General features: G+C 36.3%; 1 protein-coding gene across 20 annotated transcripts in view; it reads left to right on the top strand.

Moving 5' to 3' along the window:
* The window catches only part of KCNT2 (potassium sodium-activated channel subfamily T member 2), a 430,036-nt gene that overhangs the window by 42,176 nt on the left and 360,854 nt on the right, over window positions 1-27,006 (top strand). For 14 of the 20 annotated variants that reach the window (XM_078355174.1, XM_035279079.3, XM_035279086.3 and 11 more), the window contains exon 1: window positions 7,217-7,857. The exons of the other annotated variants lie outside the window; for them this stretch is intronic. In XM_078355174.1, the coding sequence (XP_078211300.1) occupies window positions 7,763-7,857 (95 nt within the window). In that variant the 5' untranslated portion in view covers window positions 7,217-7,762. Of the gene's footprint in view, window positions 1-7,216; window positions 7,858-27,006 lie in introns of those variants that run through there. 20 annotated transcript variants of the gene reach the window in all.

Below are 27,006 nucleotides of genomic sequence, written 5' to 3'. Positions count from 1 at the left end.
TATGAGGGAGATTTAAAAGTAGATAAATGAAGTTATATGTGTTATCATTAAGAGTAGTGTTGAATAGCATGTACCTTTAGAGAGATATATGAGAAGAGGGAAAGAAATGTCAGGAAGATCACAGAGGATATTACTATGAATAGAATGAAACATTAACTGTCTTGTGACACATTTTCATCATAAGGTCTGCATACACATTTCACCTTGGTCACAATTTGTGTTTATAGAATGGTCGACAAAAATAATACTAGAAATGTTAGATAAATTATATTATGTATTGGAATATCTTCATACATAAGCCTCCAAATGGCTTTCCTTTGCATTATTTACCTGTGCTAATCAGGTGAAATTTGTGAATCAAATGTGATATTCTACCTTTTTCATTTTTTCTCTACTCCTTCCTCTTTTCAGTATTGCTGAAATAAAAATGATTCTGCTCATGTAGCTGGACATGCTTAGAATATAGGACAGGTTTTGTTACATTTTTATTTCTGTAGATAGAATCTATTTTAGCTTGAATCAAGGGTCACAGAATAAAACTAATCAAGAAAATAGAGAAACACGTGTCTCTCTGCTCTGGTGGTAGAAGTTGAATTCCCGTCGATTTTGCTCCCACCTCTTTATTCATCCTTCTCCCTAGTGGTCTTTGGGCTCAGTCTCTACCCTCCTCTTGTTTCATAGTGTAAGAACCAGGTGCATTTATCCTTCCTCAATTTCAACAGCCACCTACAAGTTGATCCTTTCCACTTTTGTATCTCTGGAAAAGTATTTGCTCTAAATATTCAGACCCACATATTCAAAACTTCTAGAATTCTCCATTTGACCTTTTGCAAATGGTTCAAAGCAAGGTCATTTTCTCACTCAGATCTACTTCTGTATTCCCCTCTCATCCAACAGTAATACCCTCCACCTACTTACTCATCCTAGGAACCTAGGAAGTATCACTGATTCTTCACTCTCCATTAACTTTCAATCTCTCCATTACCATCCCATCAATTCTGGGATTTTAAATTCCTATAAATCTGTCCTTTGCTTTCATCTGCATTGTCACCACTGCCTCATTTCAGACGATTGCCATACCATATAGCTCATAAGTGGTCTCCTTTCCTACATTCTTATCCTCCCCACCAATCAGTTATCGACACTGCTCCTACAGTGAGCTTTCCAAAGCATGAATTGGGCTTTGTTACTTACCTGCTTAAAATCCTCAAGATAGTCATTATTGTCTTCAAAATAAAACTCAGCCTTGTTGGTATAGTTTACAAGGCTCTTCAGATATGGTCCTTAATAAATGAAAGTGCCAATCTTGCTATTTTTTCTCCCTCCCTCTCTGACTCCTCCTCACCCAAACCCATGCCCCAGCTCAAAGTCTGTGATACTTTTGCATCTGCTGGATTCACCCATGCTTTCTTATTGCTATCACTTGGGCCTGTACACTTTACTCGCTGTTACTTTTGCCTCCGCCTTACTCACTCAGTTATTTTTCATTCTTCAATATAGATGTCAGCCTCTACAGAAAGCCTCCCCTGATTTTCCAAAACTAGAATCATGTGTCTGTATGTGCTCATTAGCAGCACAGCAGCCTGTACTAATCACTATTGAGGCTTTTCACATTCTAGTGTAATTGCTGGATTCTCTGTCTTTTCAGCACTTACCCTCAATCATTAGACTACAAGAAGTTCAATTCATGGTAACCACTTAATACATTTTTATTGATAAAAAACAGTAGATTGGTATAAAACAGACTTGGCAAAGCAAAAGCAAAAACACAACAAATAAATCAACAAAAAGAAACACATAGTAGAACACACATCCATCTTCATAGAGGTATTATGTTGCTTAATGATGTTATCTGAAGGGATGTAGATTATCATCTCTTCTGCCTACAGAGATACAGTATCTATAAGTGGGTAGCCTAATATATAGGAAGTATTTTTTATCTTTTTAAATTTCATTTTCAAATAGTAGTTACAGGGCTATGTAGACGTAATCATTGACAACTTGAGGAATTTTATGATAAAATTGACATATGTGATATACACACATTTTGAGTTTTGGGTAAAAATCCCCATCATATTCTATGAATGCAACTATGCTCATTATTCACAACTTAATTATCAGTATGGTGTTAAAATGGTTAATTAAATCATTCTTCATCCTTGGGAATGAATCTTTTCTTTTTATGTTAAAACATCAGTATTATTAATCAGTGTACTGGAAACCAGAGATTTTAAAAAAATGAACGTTTTTTAATTAAAAAAGAAGGAGAAATGAGAAGATATCATGTGTTTTCTAGACAATAAAAAAAATAAAATTTCTAAAACCAGTAAGCCATTCTCCTCAATCTTCATTTTTGACACTTACTCTACCCCATTGGCATAATCATTCAAAATATTTTGGAAAGTTGTTTTCACTGGTGTGGGGCAATCTCTTCCACTGCTCTAACTTACACTAGATATTGATTAGAGGATTTGAGAACACCAGTGAGTAAGATACAAAATTGCAATGTTCAGAACCAAGTTTGAAATTGTTTTCAAAAATCAAATCTCATGTCATAGTAGAATAAAAATGTTTAGACACAGAGAAAGTAAAATATTTATGAAGTAGGCAATTAAAAGGGCACAGTGAAAAAAAGGAAAAAAGGTAAAAAGAGTAAAAGAGGAAAATATATTTTAACAACAGGAAATGACATGACATGACAAGAAAAAAAAAAAAAGAACGAAAGAGTAGAAAGACAGATGGGAGAACCAGAAGTCAAAACTAATGACAAAAAAGAAAAAGTCCACCTACAGAAGACTGAAAAAAATAAAAGGAGCAAAATGATCTTCCAATTATAAATGTGTTTCGATGCTCAAATATTGCTCTATTTTTTAAAATGCCAAGATAGTTGTATTAGTTTGTTTTCATGCTGCTGATAAAGACATACCTTGGGGAAAAAAGAGGTTTAATTGGACTTACCTTTCCACATGGCTGCAGAGGCCTTAGAATCATGGCAGGAGGTGAAAGGCACTTACATGGCACTTACATAGCAGTGGCAAGAGAAAATGAGGGAACGCAAAAGCGGAAACCCACGATAAAATCATGAGATCTTGTGAGACTTATTCGATACCATGAGAACAGTATGGGGTATACTGCCCCCATGATTTAAATTATCTCTTGCTTGGTCCCTCCCACAATACATGGGAATTATGGGATTACAATTCAAGATGAGATTTGGGTGGGGAAACAGAGCCAAACCATATCATTCTACCCTTGGCCCCTGCAAATCTTATGGCCTCAGATTTCAAAACCAATCATGCCTTCCCAACAGTCCCCAAAGTCTTAACTCATTTCAGCATTGACCCAAAAGTTTACAGTGTTATCCCAGACAAGGCAAGTCCCATCCACCTATGAGCCTGTAAAATCAAAAGCAAGCTAGCTACTTCCTAGATACAATGTACAGGTACTGGGTAGATACACCCATTCCAGGTGGCATAAATTGGCCAAAACAAAGGAGTTACAGGGCCCATGCAAGTCTGAAATCCAGCAGGGCAGTCAAATTCTAACGCTTCAAAATGATCTCCCTTGACTCCATGTCTCACATGCAGGTAACACTGATGCAAGGCATAGGTTTCCATAGTCTTGGGCAGCTCCGCCACTGTGGCTCTGTAGGGTATAGCTCTCATCTTGGCCACTTTCATCGATTGACATTGAGTGTCTGTGGCTTTTCCAGGTGCACAGTGTGAGCTGTCAGTATATCTACCATTCTGGGGTCCAGAGGATGGTGGGGTCCAGAGGATGGTGGCCCTCTTCTCATGGCTCCATTAGGTAATACCCCAGCATAGACTCTGTGTGGGGGCTCTGCCCCCACATTTCCCTTCCACACTGCCCTAGCAGAGGTTCCTCATTAGAGCCCTGCTCCTGCAGCAAACTTTTGCCTGGGCATCCAGGCATTTCCATACATCTTCTGAAATCTAGGTGGAGGTTCCCAAACCTCAATTCTTGACCTTTGTGCACCCACAGGGTCAATACCACATGGAAGCTGCCAAGGTTTAGAGCTTGTACTCTCTGAAATCATGGGCTGAGCTATACCTTTTGGCAATGGCTGGAGCAGCTGAGACACAAGGCACCACCAAGTCCCTGGGACATAAGGCACCACAGCATGAGACCCTGGGCCTGGCCCATGAGACTATTTTTCCCTCCTAGGCTTCCAGGTCTGTGGTGGGCGGGGCTGCCATGAAGACCTATGAATGTCCTAGAGACATTTTCCTCTCTGTTTTGAGGACTACATTTGACTGCTTGTTACTTATACAAATTTCTGCAGCCAGCTTGATATTCTCAAAAAATGGGTTTTTCTTTTCTACTGCATCATCAGGCCGTACATTTTCTAAACTTTTATGCTCTGTTTCCCTTTTAAAATGGAATGCCTTTAACGGCACACAAGTCAACTTTTGAATGCTTTGCTACTTAGAAATTTCTTCTACTAGATACCCGAAACATAACAAGAGTCACCTTTACTCCAGTTCCCAGTATGTTCCTCATCTCCACTTCAGCCTGGACTTTGTTGTTCATATCACTGTCAGCGTTTTTGTCAAAGCCATTCAACAGGTCTCTAGAAGATTCCAAACTTTCCCACATTTTTCCTGTCTTTTTCTGAGCCCTCCAAACTGTTCCAACCTTTGCCTGATACCCAGTTCCAAAATTGTTTCCATATTTTTGGGTATCTTTTCAGCAATGCCCCATTCTACTGGTATCAATTTACTGTATTAGTCCATTTTCACACTGCTGGTAAAGATATGCCTGAGACTGAGAAGAAAAAGAGGTTTAATTGGACTTACAGTTCCACATGGTTGGGGAGTCTCAGAATCATGAGAGGCTAAAGGCACTTTTTACATGGCAGCAGCAAGAGAAAATGAGGAGGATGCAAAAGTGGAAACCGTTGATAAAACCATCAGATCTCATGAAACTTATTCACTACCATGAGAACACTATGGGGAACCACTGCCGTGATTCAAATGATCTCCCACCAAGTCCGTCCTACAACATGTGGGAATTATGGTAGTACAATTCAGAATGAGATTTGGGTGGTGACACAGGGCCAAACCATATCAATAGCATTCCTTATATTACATTATTCTTCTAATTTTCTTAAGTTTGTAATAAAAAAAATTCACTTGGACAATTTCAAGGAACACCAGAGAATCAAAGTATTGTCTCTGCAGTAGTTTCCAACTGGCAGGGCTGAGCACATCACTTTGTACCATTTGTATCCTTAAAAGCTATGCTGTGACACTATTAGCTCAGAAGGTTTTTTCTTATTTGTTTTTAATATACTATTTGTTCTCTTCTAAACTGTTATCTAAGTATTTGGAAGCCAAATAACTAAGATTTTCACAAAAGTGTAAAATAGAGGTACATAGCTTTAAGTAAAATGTTGCTTTACACTCTAACTTCTAGCATCCCAGGAGTCTAATAATTAATTGCTATTTTTTTCTTTTTTTAGTGTCTTGATTTTTAGTCTGTTAATGATATGAAAATATTTTAGATTTTCTAGTCATCCAAATAATAAAGATAGACTATAAAAATATAAATTTTAACCTGGAACATTAAAAATAAAATTAATAGAACCATTTTAATAGGAGATGATAAGGGCTAAAATATAAACCAGATCTCTCTCTATATGTACAAACTAATAATATAGTAATACTACTTTCTCATTTAGCAAAGTGATTACACAAGTGATGCTAAATTATGATTTCATAAACAAACACGTACCACTGGAGTGCAAGGATGGATGGAAAAAAACCATGCTTAATTTCCTAGGTTTAATGGCTTTTAATACAACTGAACACGTTTATTGAAATGTGGCTATTTTGAAGGTCCTGTGCCAGAGGAAGCTAAGGCACAGGGAGATGGGTAGAGATGTAAGAAAAATGCACAGATAATCATATAGGTTATAGTAAACATTCTAGGCAAAATACTCACATGGGTTATGAAGGGTTTAAACAAAGGGGTTCAAAGAAAGAAGGCTTTGTAAGCAGCTGTAAAAACCAAGAAATCTAGTGGAGGATATGTCGTTTGAGATGGTTCTGGAAGTATGAGTAGGATTTTGAACATAGAGACCAAGGGTATATGACTTTTATTTCAACTGCTATTTTTCAGGTTTCAGTAGTCATCTTATTTGATGTTACAAGTTTTGGTGATTTCTTCCTTCATTTCTAGATTTTAATAAACCCTCTGCTACATGACCTCTATGGAGGATTCATCATGCCAAATTAATCACTATTTTCTGGACAAGCCAAATATTCTGAAAAATCACTTTGCCTCTACTAATAGTATTCTCTCTGCTTGCTTCACATTTCTTCCCTTTCCTAAAGTAGGCTGCAAATGAATACAGAAGGCTTAGTTCATTTTCAGTGTCTTCCTTGACCCCCACCATGAAGAAGTGTGTGTATCTAACAGGTATTTCCAAATCTCTATGTTCTTGGATTAGTGTCTCCGGCAGTGTATCCATTGATCAAGGAATAAGCGTGTTCCTCCACGCAAGCGAGAGGCTCTTGAGTAAGGGCAGGAGAAGCTGCATGTGTGTCCTCGCCAGGCTGTCCGATGGTCAGTGTTCGGTCTGTACATGATCGGATGCAGGCAGTTCTTGGAGGAAAGAATGGTGAGCCCGCCCGCGCTGCGTGGTGGGGTCCCCGTAAGCAGGGTTCCCACTGAAAAACAGACCCTGATCTGCGGGCTCACTTCTTCCTCGGTGTGAACCGCTAACAGGAGCGGACCGAAGGCTGAGGCCAGCCCGCCTGGAAGCCCACGACGCTGCTCGCAACAGCAGCAGCAGCAGCAGCTCACTGCTGTGGCCCTCAGCGCGTTTCGCGGTGCTTTCCCTGTCATCTAAACGCTTCTCTTCAGCGGCCTAAGGTGGCCCTTCATTTTTTCCCCGGAGTTCAGGGAAACACTTCCCTTCTTTCAGAATGTGAGAAAAAATGGGGTTTTCCTGGGGCTGAGAGCGGGGATTCCCCTTCCAGAAACGTGCCATTTTCCATCCCGCCCACCTGGACTGAAGGCGAGGGAGCTGGAGGCATCCAAGCCCCGCCGGCCTCCTCCTAGAGAAGGGTCTGGAGCCCCGCAATCCGCTCCTCAGCTCCCCCCATTGGCTGTCCCCAGGGCGCCCGTGCCGTCACGTGCTATGCTAATGAGGGGGCGTCTCATTGGCTGCGCCTCCCGCTCCCGCTCCTCCGGGAGACTGAGGGGAGCGCCGGGTTGGCCGCGCCTGGGGCCGAAGCCCACCTACCCCGAGTCCCGCCGGCCCTGGGCTGCGCCGGGTGCGAGCCCGCCTGAGGGAGCTGCAGCCGCGGCCGCCCCGGGGAAGATCCGCCACCCGCCCTTAAGGAAAGTGCTTCACCGTCCAGCGGCGCTCGCTCCCACCCCTCCCCTCTTTCGAGGCACCGCGCGTCTTCTTCGGCGAAGTAACTTTTTATACCGCCTCCCCCTAGTCCTGGGGACCAGAGGCGGCGCCGAGCCTGGGGGCGGTTCCTTGGCAGCGCTGACTCCTGTCAGAGCCAGACTTTTGCTCCTGGGTTGGGTTTGCATCATCCCCTCACACCCTCCGGAGAGCGGAGCCGGCCCCTTTCCAGCCTTAGCTTCCGGCGGCGGCCGACCCTCCCTCCCGGCCCCTCTCGGCCTCGGCGTCTGCTTCGTCCCCTCCCTCTGCTCCGCAGTATTTTCTTTCTTTCTCCCTCCTCTCCTCCATTTGTCGTTTGATGTTCCCCCTCTTTGAGAAAGGATGGTTGACTTGGAGAGCGAAGTGCCCCCTCTGCCTCCCAGGTACAGGTTTCGAGATTTGCTGCTAGGGGACCAAGGATGGCAGAACGACGACAGGTGAGTGGTGTGCTCCGGCTTGCCCTGTCGGTGCTGCTGAAAAAAGACGGAAATGGGAGGGCCGAGGGGGTAAGGAGGGAGAATGGGAGACTAAGGCTGGGGGAGGAGGAAAAGGGACTCTGATTTGTCTCTCCATTTTGACTCTATGGAACTGTTGCTACAGATGAGGAACTCTTTCTCTTTACACTTTTCTTACGCTTGCAATGCATTTATTGCACTCATTTGGTGCTTATTCTTTTGTCTATGTGTGCTTGTCTAGGATGTGTGTACGGCTGGTATCAGAGGTACCTACACGCAAATGGTATGCACTATCAGTTCCAAAAAATTTGCGTTTCTTCCTTAGGGGTGGTTAATCAAACTCGAAATTGCATCCAAGTTGTTTGAAAAAGCGCATTAGAAACTTAAAATCTCCTGCATCTATTTACCTACTACTTGTCTGTGTTGCCTTGAGCAGGTGTCTACTTGCCTCTGGAAATTTTATGCTGTTGAAACATTTGGTGTTTTAGGTAGACCACTGGTTTAAATATGTAACAGGTAGTTAGTGAGAATGGCAACCATTGCATTAGAATATACTCACTTTGAACAGGTCACTCTTACCATTATGAATAATGGTGTTTGTATAGCATGATACAACCTTTTCATAACTAGGATATTTTTAACTGAGACAGTATATATGTCTCAAAATTACAACTAAGTTTCAAAAGTGGAATATTTATTGTTAGCAACATATCATTTATGTGTTTTATTTGTAGTATTACTGCTTTGCACAAACTTCTGAAATTCCTCCGTCTATTTCTGTCTCATTGTTTAAAAAGCGGATTTTGTATTTCAGTGCATTTAATGTTTTCTGGAATAGTCATCCCATATATCACATGCCACATTTCTTTGTTTTACAATAATACGTGTATACTAAGTAGGTTCTCCACTCAACTGAAATGTTTCCTTGAAGTTTAGTTTGGTATTGATGTTCTATTTAATTATATAAAAGATCCGTTATTGGTCCAATCCAAAATCCCCTCCTCAATGACCACTGGCCAATACACTGTTTCTTTTACTCATCTTTACAGCTCCCAATACCAACTCCTGTCTCTACACACTAAGGATTTTATTTTGAGCACCAATTATGGACATCTTGTCCGGTCTCATATTAGTAATTTAAAAGGCAATGGATGTTTTGTAGAGGATATTTTGATTCAGCCTCTTATTTAGGCAAAACCACATATTGGCTAAAAATATAAAGAATTAGTACCAATTTCTCAGTATTCTTGTAAAGCGTTTGGATAAACAAGATAAAGACAATAATTTTTAAGTGAATTTGTAATATGAATTGACATTTAGATAAACTGTATTAGCTTGTGTAAATGGCTTATCAAATGTAGGATGATGTTCACAGTGACTGAATATATATTTAGTTCAGGACCTCAGGATCATTGTATAGAATAGATATCCTCTTTGTAGAAAGTCTGAGATGGATTAAACACATAAAGCACATATGTTGGTTATAGTGATGGTAATGTTTGTTTGTTTGTTTGTTTTAAAATATATCTAAGATGTAAATTTTCATGTGGTTGCCCTCATTTTTCTAAGTATGATGCAGAAATATTTTAGTATTTAAGAAGTTTGGTTAGTTGAACAAGCCTAAATGAATCACTGCTATATTAAAAAAGTTTTGCAGAATTGTTAAAATTTTATGTTATATTAAAAGCTTATGCTAGCCCAACTTTAACTTACAAAGCAGGTCACTTTTACTACCAAAATAAGTTATTAAACGTTTAAAACGATTATTCAACCATTTTTAAAGATTTGGCTAATTTTGTGGCTTCATAGAAAATTAATTTTTGGTTTTGGTTCCATTTGTTGTTAATCTTTGAAGGCAAGATCCTTGGAATCAGAAACCCACACTTGAGTCCTTGGCTGTTTTCCTTCAGTAGCTGAGTAGCCTTGGGAAAGTCCTTCAGCCATTATGAGATTTAGCAATCTTATTTTTTTTATAATGAGAATAATACTATCTACCTTATAAAACTGTGACAGCAGGAAGGATGGGCAGGCACAGAACTAACTTTTGGTTGGAACTAAGTACTGCCAAGTGCTTTTACCTATGAGATATGTTATCTTAATCCCCAAACTCTGAATAGTAGGTAATTATGTTAGGCACAAGGAAACTGAAATTTTGGGAAATTAAATACTTGTCTTGGATATTCTATCTTATCTGTGTAAAGATGACTCTCCAGTTCATTGTTGTTCAAATCCCTCAAGAAATTTTTAAGTTCTTTTACCTTAATTTGTTTGAAATTATAAGAATAATTTACAACACCTAGCATGATTTAGGTGCTCATTAAATATTAGTTCCCTTCTTCACTTCTGATTTGCTGTTTACAATCCTTTTTTTCTTCCATTTTTAAAATCCTAAGCTAACATGTAGTAGGTAAAGTCTTCTTTGTCTTGAATATGGTGACAAATTCCTCTTTGCAATTAAGCCTGAATAGCAATCTAATGCTACCTAGTTATCTTCTTGGACTCAATTCCTATAGAGTTGAGGAGGAAGCACTCTTTCATGTGGGAGTAAGCAGATCATTTCCAACAACAGATACATTTAGTGTTCTGCCCATATTCTCAAAGCAACTTTCTTTGAACACCTCCTGCATGAGGTTTCCTCCCCACTACCAACCTCAGGAGCACACAAGTCCTGCTTGGAGAACAAGCTAGAGTGTCACTGAGTAAATAGGCAGTTGTTGAATCACTACTTTAGCTTCCTTGCTCCTTAGCTTGGATAATTCTGGAGCATGTTCTACACGGTGTCCAAGGGGACTGAGCTGTACTTGCTCACAGTGATAACTGGCTTAATACTGCAAGCTTTATTGGCTTCTGGCTCTCTCCTCCCCTACTGGTATTTTATTTGTGATCAATTCCTAAATAAACTGTTCTTGTTGCAGTCCTATCTCAAAGCCACCTTCTGGGAGAATCTGAATCAAGATTCTTCTGGATCTAGAGAGTTACATCCTTGTAATTATGGGGGAATTGTGTTCCAAATGTGGGAATGTAAACACTTTCTACCTTGCTCCTCACTTTAAGCATTTCAAACTCCATCTTAGGTCATAGTTGACTGGTATATGAAAATAAATGAAGCATATGATAGATGCTCAAATGGGTGTTGTTAAAGACATAGTATTGATGGGCCTGTTATGACATAGGAATTTTGTATTCCATACCATAGATTTTCTGTGAACCAACTTTGGATGAGTAGGTCATAAAAATTTATATTGTACCACCTTTGTATAGGTAAAAACACATACACGTACACTGGCATAATGCACATGTAAATAGTGTATATGTAACAGATCTGCATTGCTTTTTTAATATATGTACAATATTGTATATAATGTATGCTAAAAATTGTATATTGTTATGTAATGCATCATATATTACAAATATGTGAATAATATATATTATATGTAATGAATATATATATGTGCATATTATTTTAAATATATATGTGCATATTATTTTAATGCCATCCTTAGATAATTGCTTCTCTCTCATTTGCATTCTGATATCCTTTTCTGAGTAGGACATTTGGGAATAGGGTTAGACACAGCAGTGCAGAGAATTTAGCACATGGATAACACTACTTGAGGCCATGAAATAAATTTGAGAGTTGCTAAATGAGAGTATTGCTTATGCATAGAGATGTCTTTTATATATATGATGCACACTTATTTGTTTGGCATCCTGAGTAAAAACCAAAAATCTCATTCAAGTGGTTTGTGTGATATGCCTTTAATGGCCATTTATTCATTCAGCTAATATTTGAATGCTTGCTATGTCTCAGAGGCCCATTATGTTAGGTTTTGGGACAAATATAGAAAGGAATATGAAATAGTGCTTGGTCTGGAGGTGGTCACAGATATGATAAGAGGTTAATTCTCCCCAGAATATTGACAGTATTGTTTATGTTATGTTAATGCCCTTATAGAATTTCTGTTTTAAGACTGTCAAGAAGATTCTGTACCATTTGTAGAAAGGATATTCAGCATTTGCTTGAAAATAAAGTAGCTGAAGTTACGTATTAGAAATGGCTCAAGGTATTCAGTGTTCAATATTCAGCTCTTGGCATGAAGCCATTCTCCTGCCTTGGCCTCCCAAAGTGCTGGGTTTATAGGTGTGAGCCACTGCTCCAAGCCTGTTTTCTGTTTTACTATTTCTATGATTCACAAAACAATAAAGACTTAGAGTATTCTCCTGCAGTTAAAGACTGATAAATTACAGGTTTTAAAAGTTGTCAGACAGTTATACAAACTGTCTCCTCTTTCATCATGATTTAGTAATTTTAAACTTTGGAACACAATGCACTTAATGTGAATAAATGGTCACAATTCCAATTACTGTTAATGGAAAATTCTCAGTTGTGGCCATAGAAGAGAAGGTTATTTATTTAATTAAGACCATTCTAGTTTTCAGTACTTAGGTGACTTTTTTCAAATCCAGCAATTTCAATTTATGTTTTTATTTTACAGGTGGCCTTTAGAAGTGATTCAAGCAAGTCACCTAATGCATTGTAGCTAAAACGTTAAATGATTTGGACATAGTACAAGTCAATCAATTAACAGTTTAAGAGGTATTTTTGAAAATAGAAAAATATCTAAGTAGCGTTTGGAATATGTGTAATTTTAGATATACATTGCAAAATATATTGCTTTACATAATCAAATTCAGTTGTGAGAATGGGTTTTGGATTGACATATTAAACATTTTTTTAATTACCAATTTTTTACCCCATAGTGAATTATATATTATTTTGAAAAGCAGCCATTTATTATAAAATATTTATTCTAAGTTTTAAGTTCAGGTTAGTAAAGACAATTTGAAGTTTTCGTGTGCTATTAAAAGGAATGCAACTTTATTTTTACCATTTAATCAGCGGAATCAACTATGCATAATGCCTAATTAAATATGCAGATACAATATCTACAAAAATGATTTAAGCGTTTATTGTTAGAAAGAGTTTAGACAATCCTGTGTTTCTTATCAATATCAACTATACTAAAATAAACATCCATAAAGAAGGCAATAGAAAATTAGAAACTATACAGGGTAGTACTTAAAATACTGAGAAAAATGCATTCTTTAATAATTACTCTTTTTCAATCATTGGTAGGAATTCAGACATCAGTATTTTATATGAAACACAGAGTTCTTTTCTTTTGGCCAGCTCATAAATAAAATTGAAATGTGGCTTTTTGAATTACGGATACTTTATTTTTAAGGTTTGATTCAATTTATCAGCTATCATATATCTACTTTCTGTATTTGGTTATGTATTAGGAGTACTTCTTCAAATGACTTAATCACTTCCCTGGGGCTCCACTTCTGAATACTATCACATTCAGAATTATGTTCCAATATGTGAATTTTGTGGGGACATCAACATCGAGACCATAGCAATCAATCCTTTTGTCATTGATAGTTAATCTGTTTTTATTAGAGTATTTATGTATTGCCAATGTCATATTATTTATTATGCACCGTGCTTGTCTGTTATCTTTAGAAAATAAAGCAATATTTTTTACAGTGAAACTTAACCAATTGCTTTACATACTTATAATTTGAAATTAAGTTAACTTGCCCTTTTTCTGAGCAATATTTAATGTTAGGTAATATCCTTCATCAATATGTCTTTTAAACAAATCCTTTTTTTTGAGTTTAAAAAAAAAGGATTAAAATTTTCTCTGCCAAAGCAATCAAAACAATAAATAATGATCCAGAAAGACAATTATTTTTTACTCTTTGACAATCCTTGATTGGATATGGGATTTTTTTAATGGGTCTTAGAAGAAAATCCTTTTCACATAGATCTTAATCATCAGCAATCTAGTTGTAATTTAAGTAACAGAAGTTAGTCATCTGCTGAACTTCTTTTTGAGATTATGATGGATATGAATGTCAGACGTATTACCAAAGAAATAAGACTTTTAGATAAAATGTTTACGAATAAAAATACAGTATGGGGCAATTTATCTTTTATATTGTTTTGTAATCTCACGTGGCAAATCTTAAAAAAATGAGCCAGGCTAATATACAGGGTCAGAGAATTGGTATGATTGCTTTAAAATTGGTAAAACACCATCATAATAAGCGGATTAACATAATCACTATATCAGTAGAGCCATTTCTATTTTTGCTAAATAACATTTCCCTGCAGAAACTTCTGACAATTGTGGATATATTGGTCTTTATCCTTTCAAAATTTAAATGATAGCCCGTAGAAACCCTTAATAGCATTTGCATCATTCTTTCACAGGCATTAAACACCTACTAATTATCAAGAAACACACTAAGCACTAGGGATAAAACTGTGAGCAAAACAGACCTAGTTCAGATGTGACTGATTTTACATAGTGGAAACAGATGTTATATTTAAAAATACATACATAAACTTAATTACAGTTGTGCTAGGCTATAAAGGAGAATTTCGTAATGTTATGAGAGAGCATGATTGAAGATGGGTCTAGTATGGCAGATGAGATGGTGGTCTGGGGAAAATTTTCAAAGAAATGTGCTGAGATCAAGGTCTAAGGATGAGAAGATGTTAATAGATTAAATGGGAAAATAATATTTCATGCTAAGGAGCAGCTTACCTAAAAGGCCAGTGTTGGGAGAGAGCGAGGGATTTTTCAGGGAACTGAGGAAAGTTTGGAAGTATGGATCTGGAGTTCAAGAGACCAAACTAGATTTTACATATATCTTGTTACTGAAGCCATCCATAGCTATGGAGAAAAGCACTTATAGAAGAGAAGGGTGCGCCTGGAGCACTGACACAATTTCATCCTTGATACACAGTCAAAATTGGTTGGGTGGGGTTGTAGATAGTAGGATACAAGTGAAGGTCAGGGACTTTAAGTCGCTTCTCATCTTGAGTATTTTGTAGGGTAGAGATGGATAAGCAGAGCCAGAAACTTTGTTAGAAGTAGAAGTGCTGGGCTGGGTACTGTGGCTGATGCCTGTAATCCCAGCACATTGGGAGGCCAAGGTGGGCAGATCACAAGGTCAGGGGTTCGAGACCAGCTTGACCAACATGGTGAAACCCCATCTCTACTAAAAATACAAAAATTAACCGGGCATGGTGGCACGCCGGTAATCCCAGCTACTCAGGAGACTGAGGCAAGAGAATTGCTTGAACCTGGGAGGTGGAGGTTGCAGTGAGCTGAGATCGCGCCACTGCACTCTAGCATGGGCGACAGAGCAAGACTGTCTCAAAATGAAAAAGTGGAAGTGCTGGTGTTATGAGAAGTTTTAAAGGTATCAGCAAATGACCAAATGTAATGAATAAAAAAGTTATAAATATTGAGCATAGATCCTGTTTTACTCTTGGTATTAAATAAAATACAGAACACTGTTAATCTGTCAAACATGTGGTGTAATCCATATCAAGTATTGATATCTAATATACATGTATTACTAATAATTATTGTGCTTCATAACCTAGAAACTAAGAAATTTACCACATTATTATAATCATGTTTTACTTTGTCAACCAAACGGCATTTTTAGTTTTTTATTGCCTAAAACAATCATTTAATAGTGACAACTTTTCTGGTATATATAATGTCACTGTAGTTTTCTGTATTAAACCCTCATGTAATAAAAACAAAAACTTTGCACTCTTAGGAGCTGAGGTTTCTTCTCATGCCTTGCAGCTAACCACCCCCATCTCTCCAGCTTGCAGCTTTGTTTATGTGTATTTGGCCTCATAACTTGTCTCCGCCTCTGGGTATTGGTGGATCCTAAGCCACTGGGATATTTCATTGCATGTCTCTCATGTAGAAGAATCATCACGTATATGCTTACAGCAGATTAATAGAAAAGTACACTCCATGGAGGCCACAAAACACCATAAAATGACATTAGAGTCTCTGTAACTGGTCATATAAAAGTAGAGGAGTGAAATAGAAATTTCTGACCTTGACTCCTTAATAACTAGGTACAACCAGAACAAGCTGACTCATATGTAAGGTCTTAGATGTAGTATAATTTCAAAGTAAGGAGGAACCACTGCACATACTTGGTTATGTAAATCATTAATGTAAATGAAATAAGTTCGTGCACCAGTGGTATTAGACTTATTTGTCTCTCTTGACTGGGAAGTGGAGATGGCTTTGGAGTTTGGAGATAAAGAGGTCAGAACCGGAAAAGCCTTAGTTGCCTGAAAGAAATAGGAAAAAATATGCTTTTGGATGTGAAGTAGAAGATAATCAGCAAAAGAGGGAGACCAAGGACAGTGAGACTTCTCTCCACGATTATGTCTTGGATCGAACGTATTTGTCTTCATCTTTTCTGAGAAATAGAAGCAGTGAAGGAAAACAAACAAACCCAATTGTCAAGCGTGGCTGATATGTAGGGACAATCGCTGGCAGTACATCTCCAACTTTTTGACCTCTTTCCTTTTTAGAGTCTTAGCTGTACCTCTCTCTCTTCCAATCAGTGCTTTAGTAGTCTCAGCACTACTGCAATTATCCCACAGCTTTAAAGGGTGAGAATCATATCCCTCTGTGTATGCATTCCTTGAATTCAGAGTTGTATTACTTCCAATTTTCACAGTATGTAACTATGGGTAAGAAATGGACTTGGCATATAAAGCCAGGAAACAGTAAATCTAAGAAATAGCAAACTGCTTGTTCTTGGCTTTCTTGCACTGGACTTCCACAGAATCATAATGATGAATTGTTATTACAAGGGGCACACTTAGCCCATCTTGTAAATCATCTTGTGAATAGGGATAAAAGAGGATTAACACATTTCAACCTCATTTAACTCCCTGTGGGGAAACGTGTAGATTGTCCACATATTACAAACAACTAGTTGTTAACAACAGGGGCCAGATGTCTAGTTTAATAATGGACAGCCTGCTATCTTAAGTCTGTCAAAAACTGAAATACTACTCTGTCCCCTAGGGATCAGATAGGGTGATCAGTAAGCTGCACAGGTTCCATTAAGGAGTGATGGTAATGACTTCCCTCACTGCCACACCATGTGGTGATTACATTGGCAAATTATAGATGGAAGCTTTCAGTGTTTTGTTTCTATTTCTTACCTTTCTCGGCTCAAAGGAGTTTATGTGCTGTTTCATCCATTTCCAGTAAAAATGCAGACTATAAAGTGAAAATGTCTGATAATATTGAATATAGTATTTATCATAACATCAGAGAACATTTACCAAGTGCTTACTTAGCATGTGTCAAACATTTTTCTAGGCATGTTACATGTATTACTTTATTTAATCTTTATTCCAATTCTGAGAAATTCTGTTATCTTTTCCATTTTACAAATGAATCACCCAAGGTACAGAAATATATAACTTGTTCCAAGTCACATAACCTGTAAGAGGTAACTAGAATCTAATTATTATGCTTACTCACAATGTTTACAACATACCCAAATGTAATTTAATGCTATTTAAGTAATAGGAAGAATAAAATGCAAACAAATTTAAAGGCTTTTGAAGTTTGAAAAAATCATACAGTTCTTGTATCCCCATAGGCCACTGTTATGTTGATTTGCTCAAAATAAATGTTAGGAAATTTTAGAAGTTGGTCTTGTTTTCTGAACGAAAACCTTTCTTTCCTCTAGATGTAGAGCATAGCTCTTTGGCAGTCTGGAGAAAGTAGAATGAAATGGAAAATTCTGAAAACAAACTAAGGCAACAGTTTTATTTGTGTGTGTATGGGGGTGTAGGTTATTGTTGATTGATTGATTGAAGTAGGGTAAAGGTAATTAGTATCTCAGGAACAAAATTTAAAGAGTTATTTAGCAGAATGGTTAATATGGAAAAGCAGGTGAATAATAAATGAATCCTGAGCATGTGTCAATCAAAAAGGCATCATGTAAAATCAAATAGTTAACTTACTAAGACTTTTAAAATGTCCATTTGGGTTGCATTGGCCAGGGTCATCCATTTCTTTGCTACTTTAGTTAATCTACAATGATTTTGTTTTTCTTTTTTTTTTTTTTTTTTGTATAGCTAGGTGGGGTTTTTTTTTTCAATATTTTTCTCAGTAGAACTTTAGGATTTCCTGTTTATACTTCTATTTCCTGAAGTATTTGTACCTATGTGAAATTGATTTTTTTCTCATCACTGTACTGGTGACAGTGAAAACACTATGCAGAGATGTTATGAAATTTACATATTGTAAGGTGAAGTTACTTGATTTAGGGCTTTAGCTTAGCACTTAGACCTACTTATTAGTATGTTTTGCCTATTCTAAAGAAGATTTGCAGTGGTTCACAGAAATTCATGCAGTAGCATAGAATAAATAGAAAGGACAACAGAATGAAAAGATAATAAGGAAAAAAACCAAGTTAGGTGTATGTAGGGTTGGTACATAGTATGAATTCCATGAATTTCTTTGTATTTACTGGAGATGGTTGCAAAGTTAGCCAGAGCAAAGAAGAGGCGTGATCGGTTTCATAAGAACTAGTAGTTAAGGAGAAACACAACTTTCCTTGGGGCTCAAATTTAAAGGAAATTTCTCCTGTGAATCTTTGATTAGTGTACAGTATCCTTATTTACTCTCCTATTATAAAATAGCAAATTTCATAGGACTTATTACATTCTCACTACCTGGTACAGATATAACTAGAGAGAATTATTCACTTAAAGTAGATCTACGGGACACACCCAGTACTGTATTTCAGGCATAACCCCTAGGATGGGAAAAAAAAAAAAAGCACATGAGATTATGTCTTTCATATAATCTTCCTTAAAAACCTTTTTTTAGTATAGATGGTTTTGATTAATAATAAAGAAGCGAAGAGATTGAAGGTACACTCTTTGTTGAGAACCTGATATGTAAATGTAGTCAATAGATGCTGTAATAGAATGGTTGTCCTTTGATGGAGAATACTAGAATTCTAACCAAAACATGAGTCTGAATTGTGTTTATTCTCACCTCTTTACCTATATTGGACTAATTAATTCATTTTCTTTTTCCACAAGTTCCCAAAGTGAATATGCAATTTAATGTTCCATTAAGACTTTGTAAGGGCTGGGTGGGGTGGCTCTTGCCTGTAATCCCAGCACTCTGGGAGACCAAGGCAGGCAGATCACTTGAGTCCAGGAGTTCTAGATCAGCCTGGGAAAAATGGCAAAGCCCCATCACTACAAAAAAAAAATACAAAAAATTAGCCAGGTGTGGTGGTTTGTGCTGCAGTCCCAGTGTCTCAGGAGGCTGAGGTAGGAGGATCGCTTGAGCTTGGGAGGTTGAGGCCGCAGTGAGCTGTAATCACATGATTGTACTCCAGAGCAAGACCCTTATCCAAAAAAAAAAAAAAAAAAAGACTTTGCAAGAACCCTGAATTTGGTTGTTAGTATAGCCCTATATAGTCAGCCATCTCATATTCATGTGTTTTGCATCTGTGGATTTAACCAATCATGGAGGGAAATTATTTTTAAAAACAAATAATCCCATCAAAAAGTGGGCAAAGGACATGAATAGACAATTCTCAAAAGAGCCAACAAACATGAAAAAATGCTCAGCATCGCTAATTACCAGGGAAATGCAAATTAAGACCACAATGTGATACTTCCTTGCTCCTACAAGAATGGCCATGATTATGAAGTCAAAAAACAATAAATGTTGGCATGGATGTGGTGAAAAAGGGACTTCTTTTCCTTTGTGTAGGTACCCAGTAGTGTGATTGCTAGATCAAATGGTAGTTCAACTTTCAATTTTTTAAGGAATCTCCATACTGTTTTCCACAGTGGCTGTAGTAATTTATATTCCCACCAGCAGTGTAAAAGCATTCCCTTTTCACCACATCCATGCCAACATTTATTGTTTTTTGACTTCATAATCATGGTCATTCTTGTAGGAGTAAGGTGGCACCACATTTTGGTTTTAATTTGCATTTCCCTGATAATTTGTGATGTTGAGCATTTCTTCATGTTTGTTGGCTGTTTGTGCATCTTCTTTTGAGAACTGTCTCTCTGTGTGTGTGTGTGTGTTGTGTGTGTGTAAAACATAACAAGGAACAAAGTAATGTCTTTTGGAGCAACTTGGATGGAGCTGGGGGCCATTATTCTAAGTGAAGTAACTCAGGAATGGAAAATCAAACATCATATATTCTCACTTTTAAGTGGAAGCTAAGCTATGAGGATGCAAAGGCATAAGAATGATACAGTGGACTTTGGGGACTCAAGGGAGAAGATTGAAAGGGAGGGTGAGGGATAAGAGACTATATATTGTATATAGTGTTCACTGCTCAGGTGATGGGTGCAGTAAAATTTTCAGAATTCACCACTAAAGCACTTATCCACATAACCAAAAACTACCTGTACCCCAAAAACTATTGAAATAAAAATAAATAGAAAAAAAACTACTACAAAAAATACAAATAAAAAGCCAGGGCAGGTATTACAACTATTTACATAGCATTTACATTGTACTAGGTATTATAAGTAATCTAGATTTATACTTGATAGGAGTGTATGATTAAGTTACATGCAAACACTATGTCATTTTATGTCATAGATTTGAGCATTTGTGGGTTTTAGTATACCCGGGGATCCTAGAACCAGTGTCCTCTAAATACCAAGGGATAACTGTTTAAATATACATAGAGAGAAATATCTGTAAAGCACATGACTACTATAGCCAACTTCTGGTTGCTAAGTAATGGATATTATACGAATAACCTCAAAGTAGTGCAGCTTTTTAATTTATCTGTCACCATTAATATCATTATAAGTATTTCAATTATAGTGAATTAATGTTATTAATTCATTATCAATTAAATCATTAATAGCAATATAATTTTAATTCTCCATTTCAAAAATTTACAGTAGTTTTATACTATTTTTTCAAATTGCTTCCTTAAATAGGTATTGAGTAAGCTCCACCTATTCTTTCTTGGTACAATTTCATCCTATCTTACTTAAATTACTGCGGCACTTGCCAGCGTACTTAATTCTTCCAGATCTGTTTTATGCACCCTATCTCCAATAATCTTCAGTACCTAATTTGAGCCTCAGTCAACCCATGCGTTTTCATCCTAGGCTTCTTAAACATGATTTTACCATATCATGTTCACATTTAAAAACCTATGGTATGTCGTTAATGCTATTTATTTGAAATTTAAACTGCTCAGCTCAACATTCAAAGCTCTTTATTGACTTTTCTTCCTAAAATGCTTTTTGAAATTTAATCTGTGTATTTATTTAGAGAAATCATCCCTGTTTTCACAAGCTGATATCTGCTTCAGTGACTTTGCTTGTGTCATACCATGATCTGAGGCTGGTATCATGTCACCCCCCTTTCCTCACCAGTCTCTAAATTGGATGCCGGAGTTATTAATGACATTTTGAAGTCACTCTGATTACTCCATATATTGTGTGCCATTATTTTGTTTTATATTTATGCTTATATTTTTGAAGGTGTGACATAAATTTCTAGTGGTAAAGCTATGTCTTTAATTCATTTTGGATCCTCCTACATTATTTAACACAAGTAGTCTATACAAAGACTCCAAGAATTTTAATTCTGTAATATAAGGAAGATATTGCCAAAAGAAAAAGAAGTCACAGCTATGAATACATAGGGTACCACATTTATACATATGTGCATTATTATAATAATAAAAATAAGGACTCATTTAAATTAAAAATTTTATCACCCTTAGAAACAAAATAGTTTTTAATGCGTGTCCTAAGCCTAGGTTTTGAAGTTTAAGATATTTAACTTGAAAATGTCTTTCCCACATCTAATTTAATATTCACAAGGAGCTTTCCTGTGGAAATAGCAAAGCAGAATGTGCTTCAGTCCATAATTCATACTGCGACAGTTCAAATGACTGTTAAAGTGAGTTCTGAAATTTACATAGGGAACTGCTCAGTGAAAACCATCAATCTGCTTGACAGCCAGCAGTGCCATTTTCCAAGGGACATGTGGAGGTGTTGTAAATGATCAACTCCGTCTCATACTCAGATAGGTAGTGGTAGTAATACAGAATTGAGATGAACGGTATTGAATGGTTGTGTATGTCTAGGTTCTCTGTAAAAATCTTTTTCTTTTCCTTATTGAGAAACAGTGATTATAATAGTTTAGGGTCTGTTTAGTTTTGCAGTGTTGGTTTGAATAAAGAGTGATTTTCTTGAAGAATAAAAAGTATGTGAAATACATCTGTGACCATTACCTAAACAACATGTTCTAAGACTTCGAATAGAAGGTATGTCATTCCAAACATGTATATTTCTATTATTATTCTGTGTAAAAAGTCAGATCCTTTTGTGTTTATTTTGTTACATGGAATGACCAGTTTTTTTAATTTTTACTTTTTGTAGGTACATGCGAGGTGTATATATTTATGGGGTACATGAGATGTTTGGATACAGGCATGCAATGTGTAATAATCACATCATGGAAAATGGGGTATCTGTCCCTCCAAGCATTTATCCTTTGTGTTAAAAAATTCCAATTATACTCTTTTAGTTATTTTTAAAGGCAATCCACTACTGGCTATTTACCCAGAGAAAGAGAAGTCGTTATACAAAAAAGATACTTGTGCACACATGTTCATAGCAGCACAATAAGCAATTGAAAAAATGTGGAATCAACCCAAATGCCCATCAGTCAATGTGTGGATAAAGAAAATGTGGTGAATATGATGAAATATAATGAAATAAAAAGGAACGAATTAATGGTATTCACAGCAACCTGAATTGGATTAGAGCCTATCATTCTAAGTTAAGTAACTCAGGAGTGGAAAACCAAACATCGTATGTTCTCAGTCATAAGTGGGAGCTAAGCTATGAGTATGCAAAGGCATAAGAATAATACAATGAACTCTGGGGACCCAGCAGGAAAGGGTGGGATGGGGGTGAGGGATAAAAGACTACAAATTGGATTCAGTGTATATCACTTGGGTGATGGGTGCACAAAATCTCACAAATCTCCACTAACTTATTCATGTAACTGAATACCACCTGTTCCCCCAAAATTTTATGGAAATAAAAAAATTATTTTACTAAGTAAAATATTAAATTTTGTTTAAAAATATTTTTATTAAATTGTATGAAAATATTTTCTTATTTTATGGATATAAAAAATAAAAAAATATATAAATAAAATTACAATTAAATTATTATTGACTATATTTTCCCTGTTATGTTATCAAATACAAGGTCTTATTCTGACTGTGAGTGTATATACATATATATATATATTTCTAACTATATATATATTTCTAACTATATATATATTTCTAACTATAGTTAGAAAGTATTTGGTAGCACATTTATTAATATATAACTTTCTAGCTATAGACAAATATTATAACTATAATTTATTTTCTTCTACATATTTACATATTTAATATATTTTATATTAAATATATAGTTAGAAAGTTATACATTAATATATATGCTATAAATATATATATACTATTAGAAAGAGTGACCATTTTATATATATATATATAAATTATTTTATTTATTTATTTATTTTTGATACCCATTAACCATCCCCACCTCCTCCCCCACCACCTACACACTATCCTCCCAGCCTGTGGTAACCATTCTTCTACTTTCTTTCTTTATGAGTTCAATTATTTTGACTTTTGGATCCCATAAATAAGTGAGAACATGTCATGTATTATTTTATTTAACATAATGACCTCCAGTTACATCTATGTTGTTGCAAATGACAGAATCTCATTATTTTTTTGTGGCTGAATAGTACACCATTTTGTATATGTACCACATTTTCTTTATCCATTCATCTGTTGAGGGATATGGGTTGCTTCTTGTGCTGCAACAAACATAGGCATGAAAAGCACTTTTGATTTACTTCCCTCCTCCTCTCTTCTTTGTAGCACCAGAAATAAGCTTGTGATACATATCTTGACATGTGAAGCTTTACTGCCACATCGAAGATGGGAAAGAAAATCTAGTTACACAGAAACATATAATTAAATGTATGCCTAAAAACACTAATTAAAATTTTTATTATTAAGTTGCTCTGACTTGCTGATTCCATTTTTCCTGCAGTATATTTCATGTAATATCTCATTCTAGTAAACTTTTAGAGTGAAGCCAGGGGTAGCTCCTCTATGCATCCCAAATTTTTTTCAAATTTAACTTAATCCTGCTACCATATGAGGTGGGATAATGTGAGAGAAGTACCTGAAGGACATGATCCCACACTTATGGTACCCTTGACCTTATATTGTGCTGGATAGATAAGACATATGAAATAACATTATACAAGTTCAAATGTGGTACAAAGGAATGTACTATGAGAGCAGTGGAGCTTTGCATTCCTGGAATATTGCAGGCCACTCCACATTGCCCTGTAATATGTTGATTAATGAGTCTTCAGAATGCAATCTTCTTTTAACAAGCCATCATTTTATCATATAGATGTTGAGGAAGTCTTGGTGTTTTTGATGCTGGGGTGGTATATGATAACTGTATTAGTCTTTTTGCATTGCTATAAAGGAATACCTGAGGCTGGGTAATTTATAAAGAGATTAATTTTGGCTCATGGTTCTTCAGGCTGTACAAGCATGGCACTGTCATCTTTTTCTGGTGAGGGCCTCAAGAAGCTTCCTCTTGTGGAAGTTGTGAAGGAGGAGCTGACATGTCACATGACAAGAGAGGGAGCAAGAGAGAAAGGAGGTGCCAGGTTTCTTGGAACAACCAACTCCCTTGTGAATTCAGAGTGAGAACTCACTCATTGCAGTGAGGACTGCACCACATTATTCATAAGGGATCTGCCCTCATGACCCAGACACCTCCCTTACCCCCACCTCCAACACCAGAGATCTCTTTCTGCCTCTCTGTGTGTGTGTGTGTGTGTGTGTGTATGTGTGTGTGTGTGTATGTGATTCTCATGCTTCAGCCTCCTGAGTACCTGGGAGTACAGGTGCATGCCACTATGCCTGGCTAATTTTTGTATCTTTTTGTAGAGGCAGGGTTTCGCTGTGTTGCCCAAGCTAGTGTTGAACTCCTGGCCTCAAGTAATCCACCTGCCTCATCCTCCCAAAGCACTGAGATTACGGGCGTGAGCCACTGCATGCGGCCTGGGATCTCTTTTCAACATGAGATTTGGAGGGGGTGTAACATCGCAACAATATCAATAGATAAAAAATATACCTATAAGATATAGATGAGGGGAACTCTATGTTACTGCCAAGTAACATGAAAATATCAATTTAGAAACAGGATCTTTTTTCACTGAAAATGTTAAAGTAGATCAACCATCAGGATTTGTGAGTGATGGAGCCCTTGCCCACCCCAAACCTCTTCACCAAAAAGTTGTTTTCATGTGGAGGAGCATGTCCTACATTATCTAGGACGGTGAAGAAAAGAATGAGGGTAATGCCAGGGTTTGGGAGGGAACTGGAAAGCAAAGATCTGGAGGAAGATTGCGGGCTTGGGGCTCTCATCTGAAACCTGGCCTCCATTGCAGTGACCATTATGCTATTTCTTTTTCGTAAAATATGTCACCTCATAGTTGGAATCTGTTCTGCTTATTAACAAATACTATCTGTTAGTGGCTGGCATCTGTTGATTGCTTGAGGCAGATGTGAGATTTCTATACGGTTCTTTTTTCCCCTTACTCTTTTGTATTTTTGCTCATTTGGCATATTTTAAATGTGAAGAAGAGCTATACTTGGTCAAGTGTGGGAAAAGTAAAGATTAACAAGTAGCAGTATACGTAGCTTTATTCCTTTCAATATCTGACTTGAATATTTTAGTGATTTCCTAAAGACTAGAGGGCCACGGTATTTTTACTTCTTATTTATTTTTCTATTCATATAGATTAAAGGGATACAAGTGCAGTTTTGTTGCATAGACATACTGTGTAGTGGTAAAGTCTTCGCTTTTATGCAACTAAAACCTGAATAATGTATATTGTACTCTACACAGTATTTTTAAAATAACAATGGCTACAAAATTGTGTTCTCTGGTGTCGGAATGAAAGCAAGAGGAAAGTCAGAGTCATTTTGTTTAAAAAAATAGCATTTAGAAAGTTTGTAGGAGTACATTTTAGGTGATGCTTAGTACAAATTGATTTAGAAATCTATATATATAAATTTAAAAACTCTTAATGAAATGGGATGAGTATGATAGACTGTATGTTCAGTAACTGAAAGAATGAATGGAAGGGACAATTCAGTGTATTCAAAACACCTACAGAGAACCAAAAATATCAAGAATGTGGAATAGTAGTCACATTTAATCAGAGTTAATGAATAATCACAGATACACATACTCATATTGTATACTTTTGTAAGAAAGGGAGCTGCTTATTAGATTGATGATTAAGGGGCTGGTCTCAGAGAGATTGGTTTCAGACAGAGAAAGTTTCAGATTGGAAAAATGAAGAAAAATGTTATGCTTAAACTTAGAAAATTTAATTGCTAATAAAATATTCAAATAATTTTATTTTAAAAATACATTTTTAACATTTAATGCCAGTACAGCTAGATTACAAATACTATGTTAAATTCTTTTGAGAACATTTAAAAATGTATAGTTGGTAAGTTTTAATGTATAAAATTGTTAAAAGAAGAACATGTGAAATACTTTGACTATTCACACACATTTTTTAATATATATAGTGACTTTATGTTTACACAAGTCAAGTTATGCCATAGAAGATACAGTTATATCAACTGATTTTTCACTTAAAATATTGTTCAGTAATTGCTTAACTACTTAAACAGATTTAAATACTTACATCCGTTGTTTTGTGAAATGTATTTCTAAATAAATTTCCAAACAAGATTACTTTTGATAGTATAATATTCCATAATATGAATATATCATGCTTTATCAATATATCATATTAATTAGGTGTTATATATTTAGGTTGCTTTCATGTTGATATTTTATGTTCTTGTCTCTAAATACTTATAGGTATTTTTGGGGCCTCACTGATTATTTTACGAAAACAAATTCTTAACTATGAAATTACACTGTTGAGGAATAAGAGTTTGAGTATTTATATTTTATGATGTTTAATGCATACTTCCATATTGTACCCTAGAAATATGATTTTGTTCCTCTACCCAGTAATTGTTCCTTGGTAAAAATTAATTGCTGCCCGTAACTATATGACTTCTATAAATCATTATAAAATATAAGTTTCTAAC

This window comes from Callithrix jacchus, chromosome 18, assembly GCF_049354715.1.
Source record: "Callithrix jacchus isolate 240 chromosome 18, calJac240_pri, whole genome shotgun sequence".
NCBI classification, from domain to species: domain Eukaryota; kingdom Metazoa; phylum Chordata; class Mammalia; order Primates; family Cebidae; genus Callithrix; species Callithrix jacchus.
The sequence above is the reverse complement of the archived record's forward strand: the minus strand, read 5'-3'. Positions and strand labels throughout refer to the sequence as shown.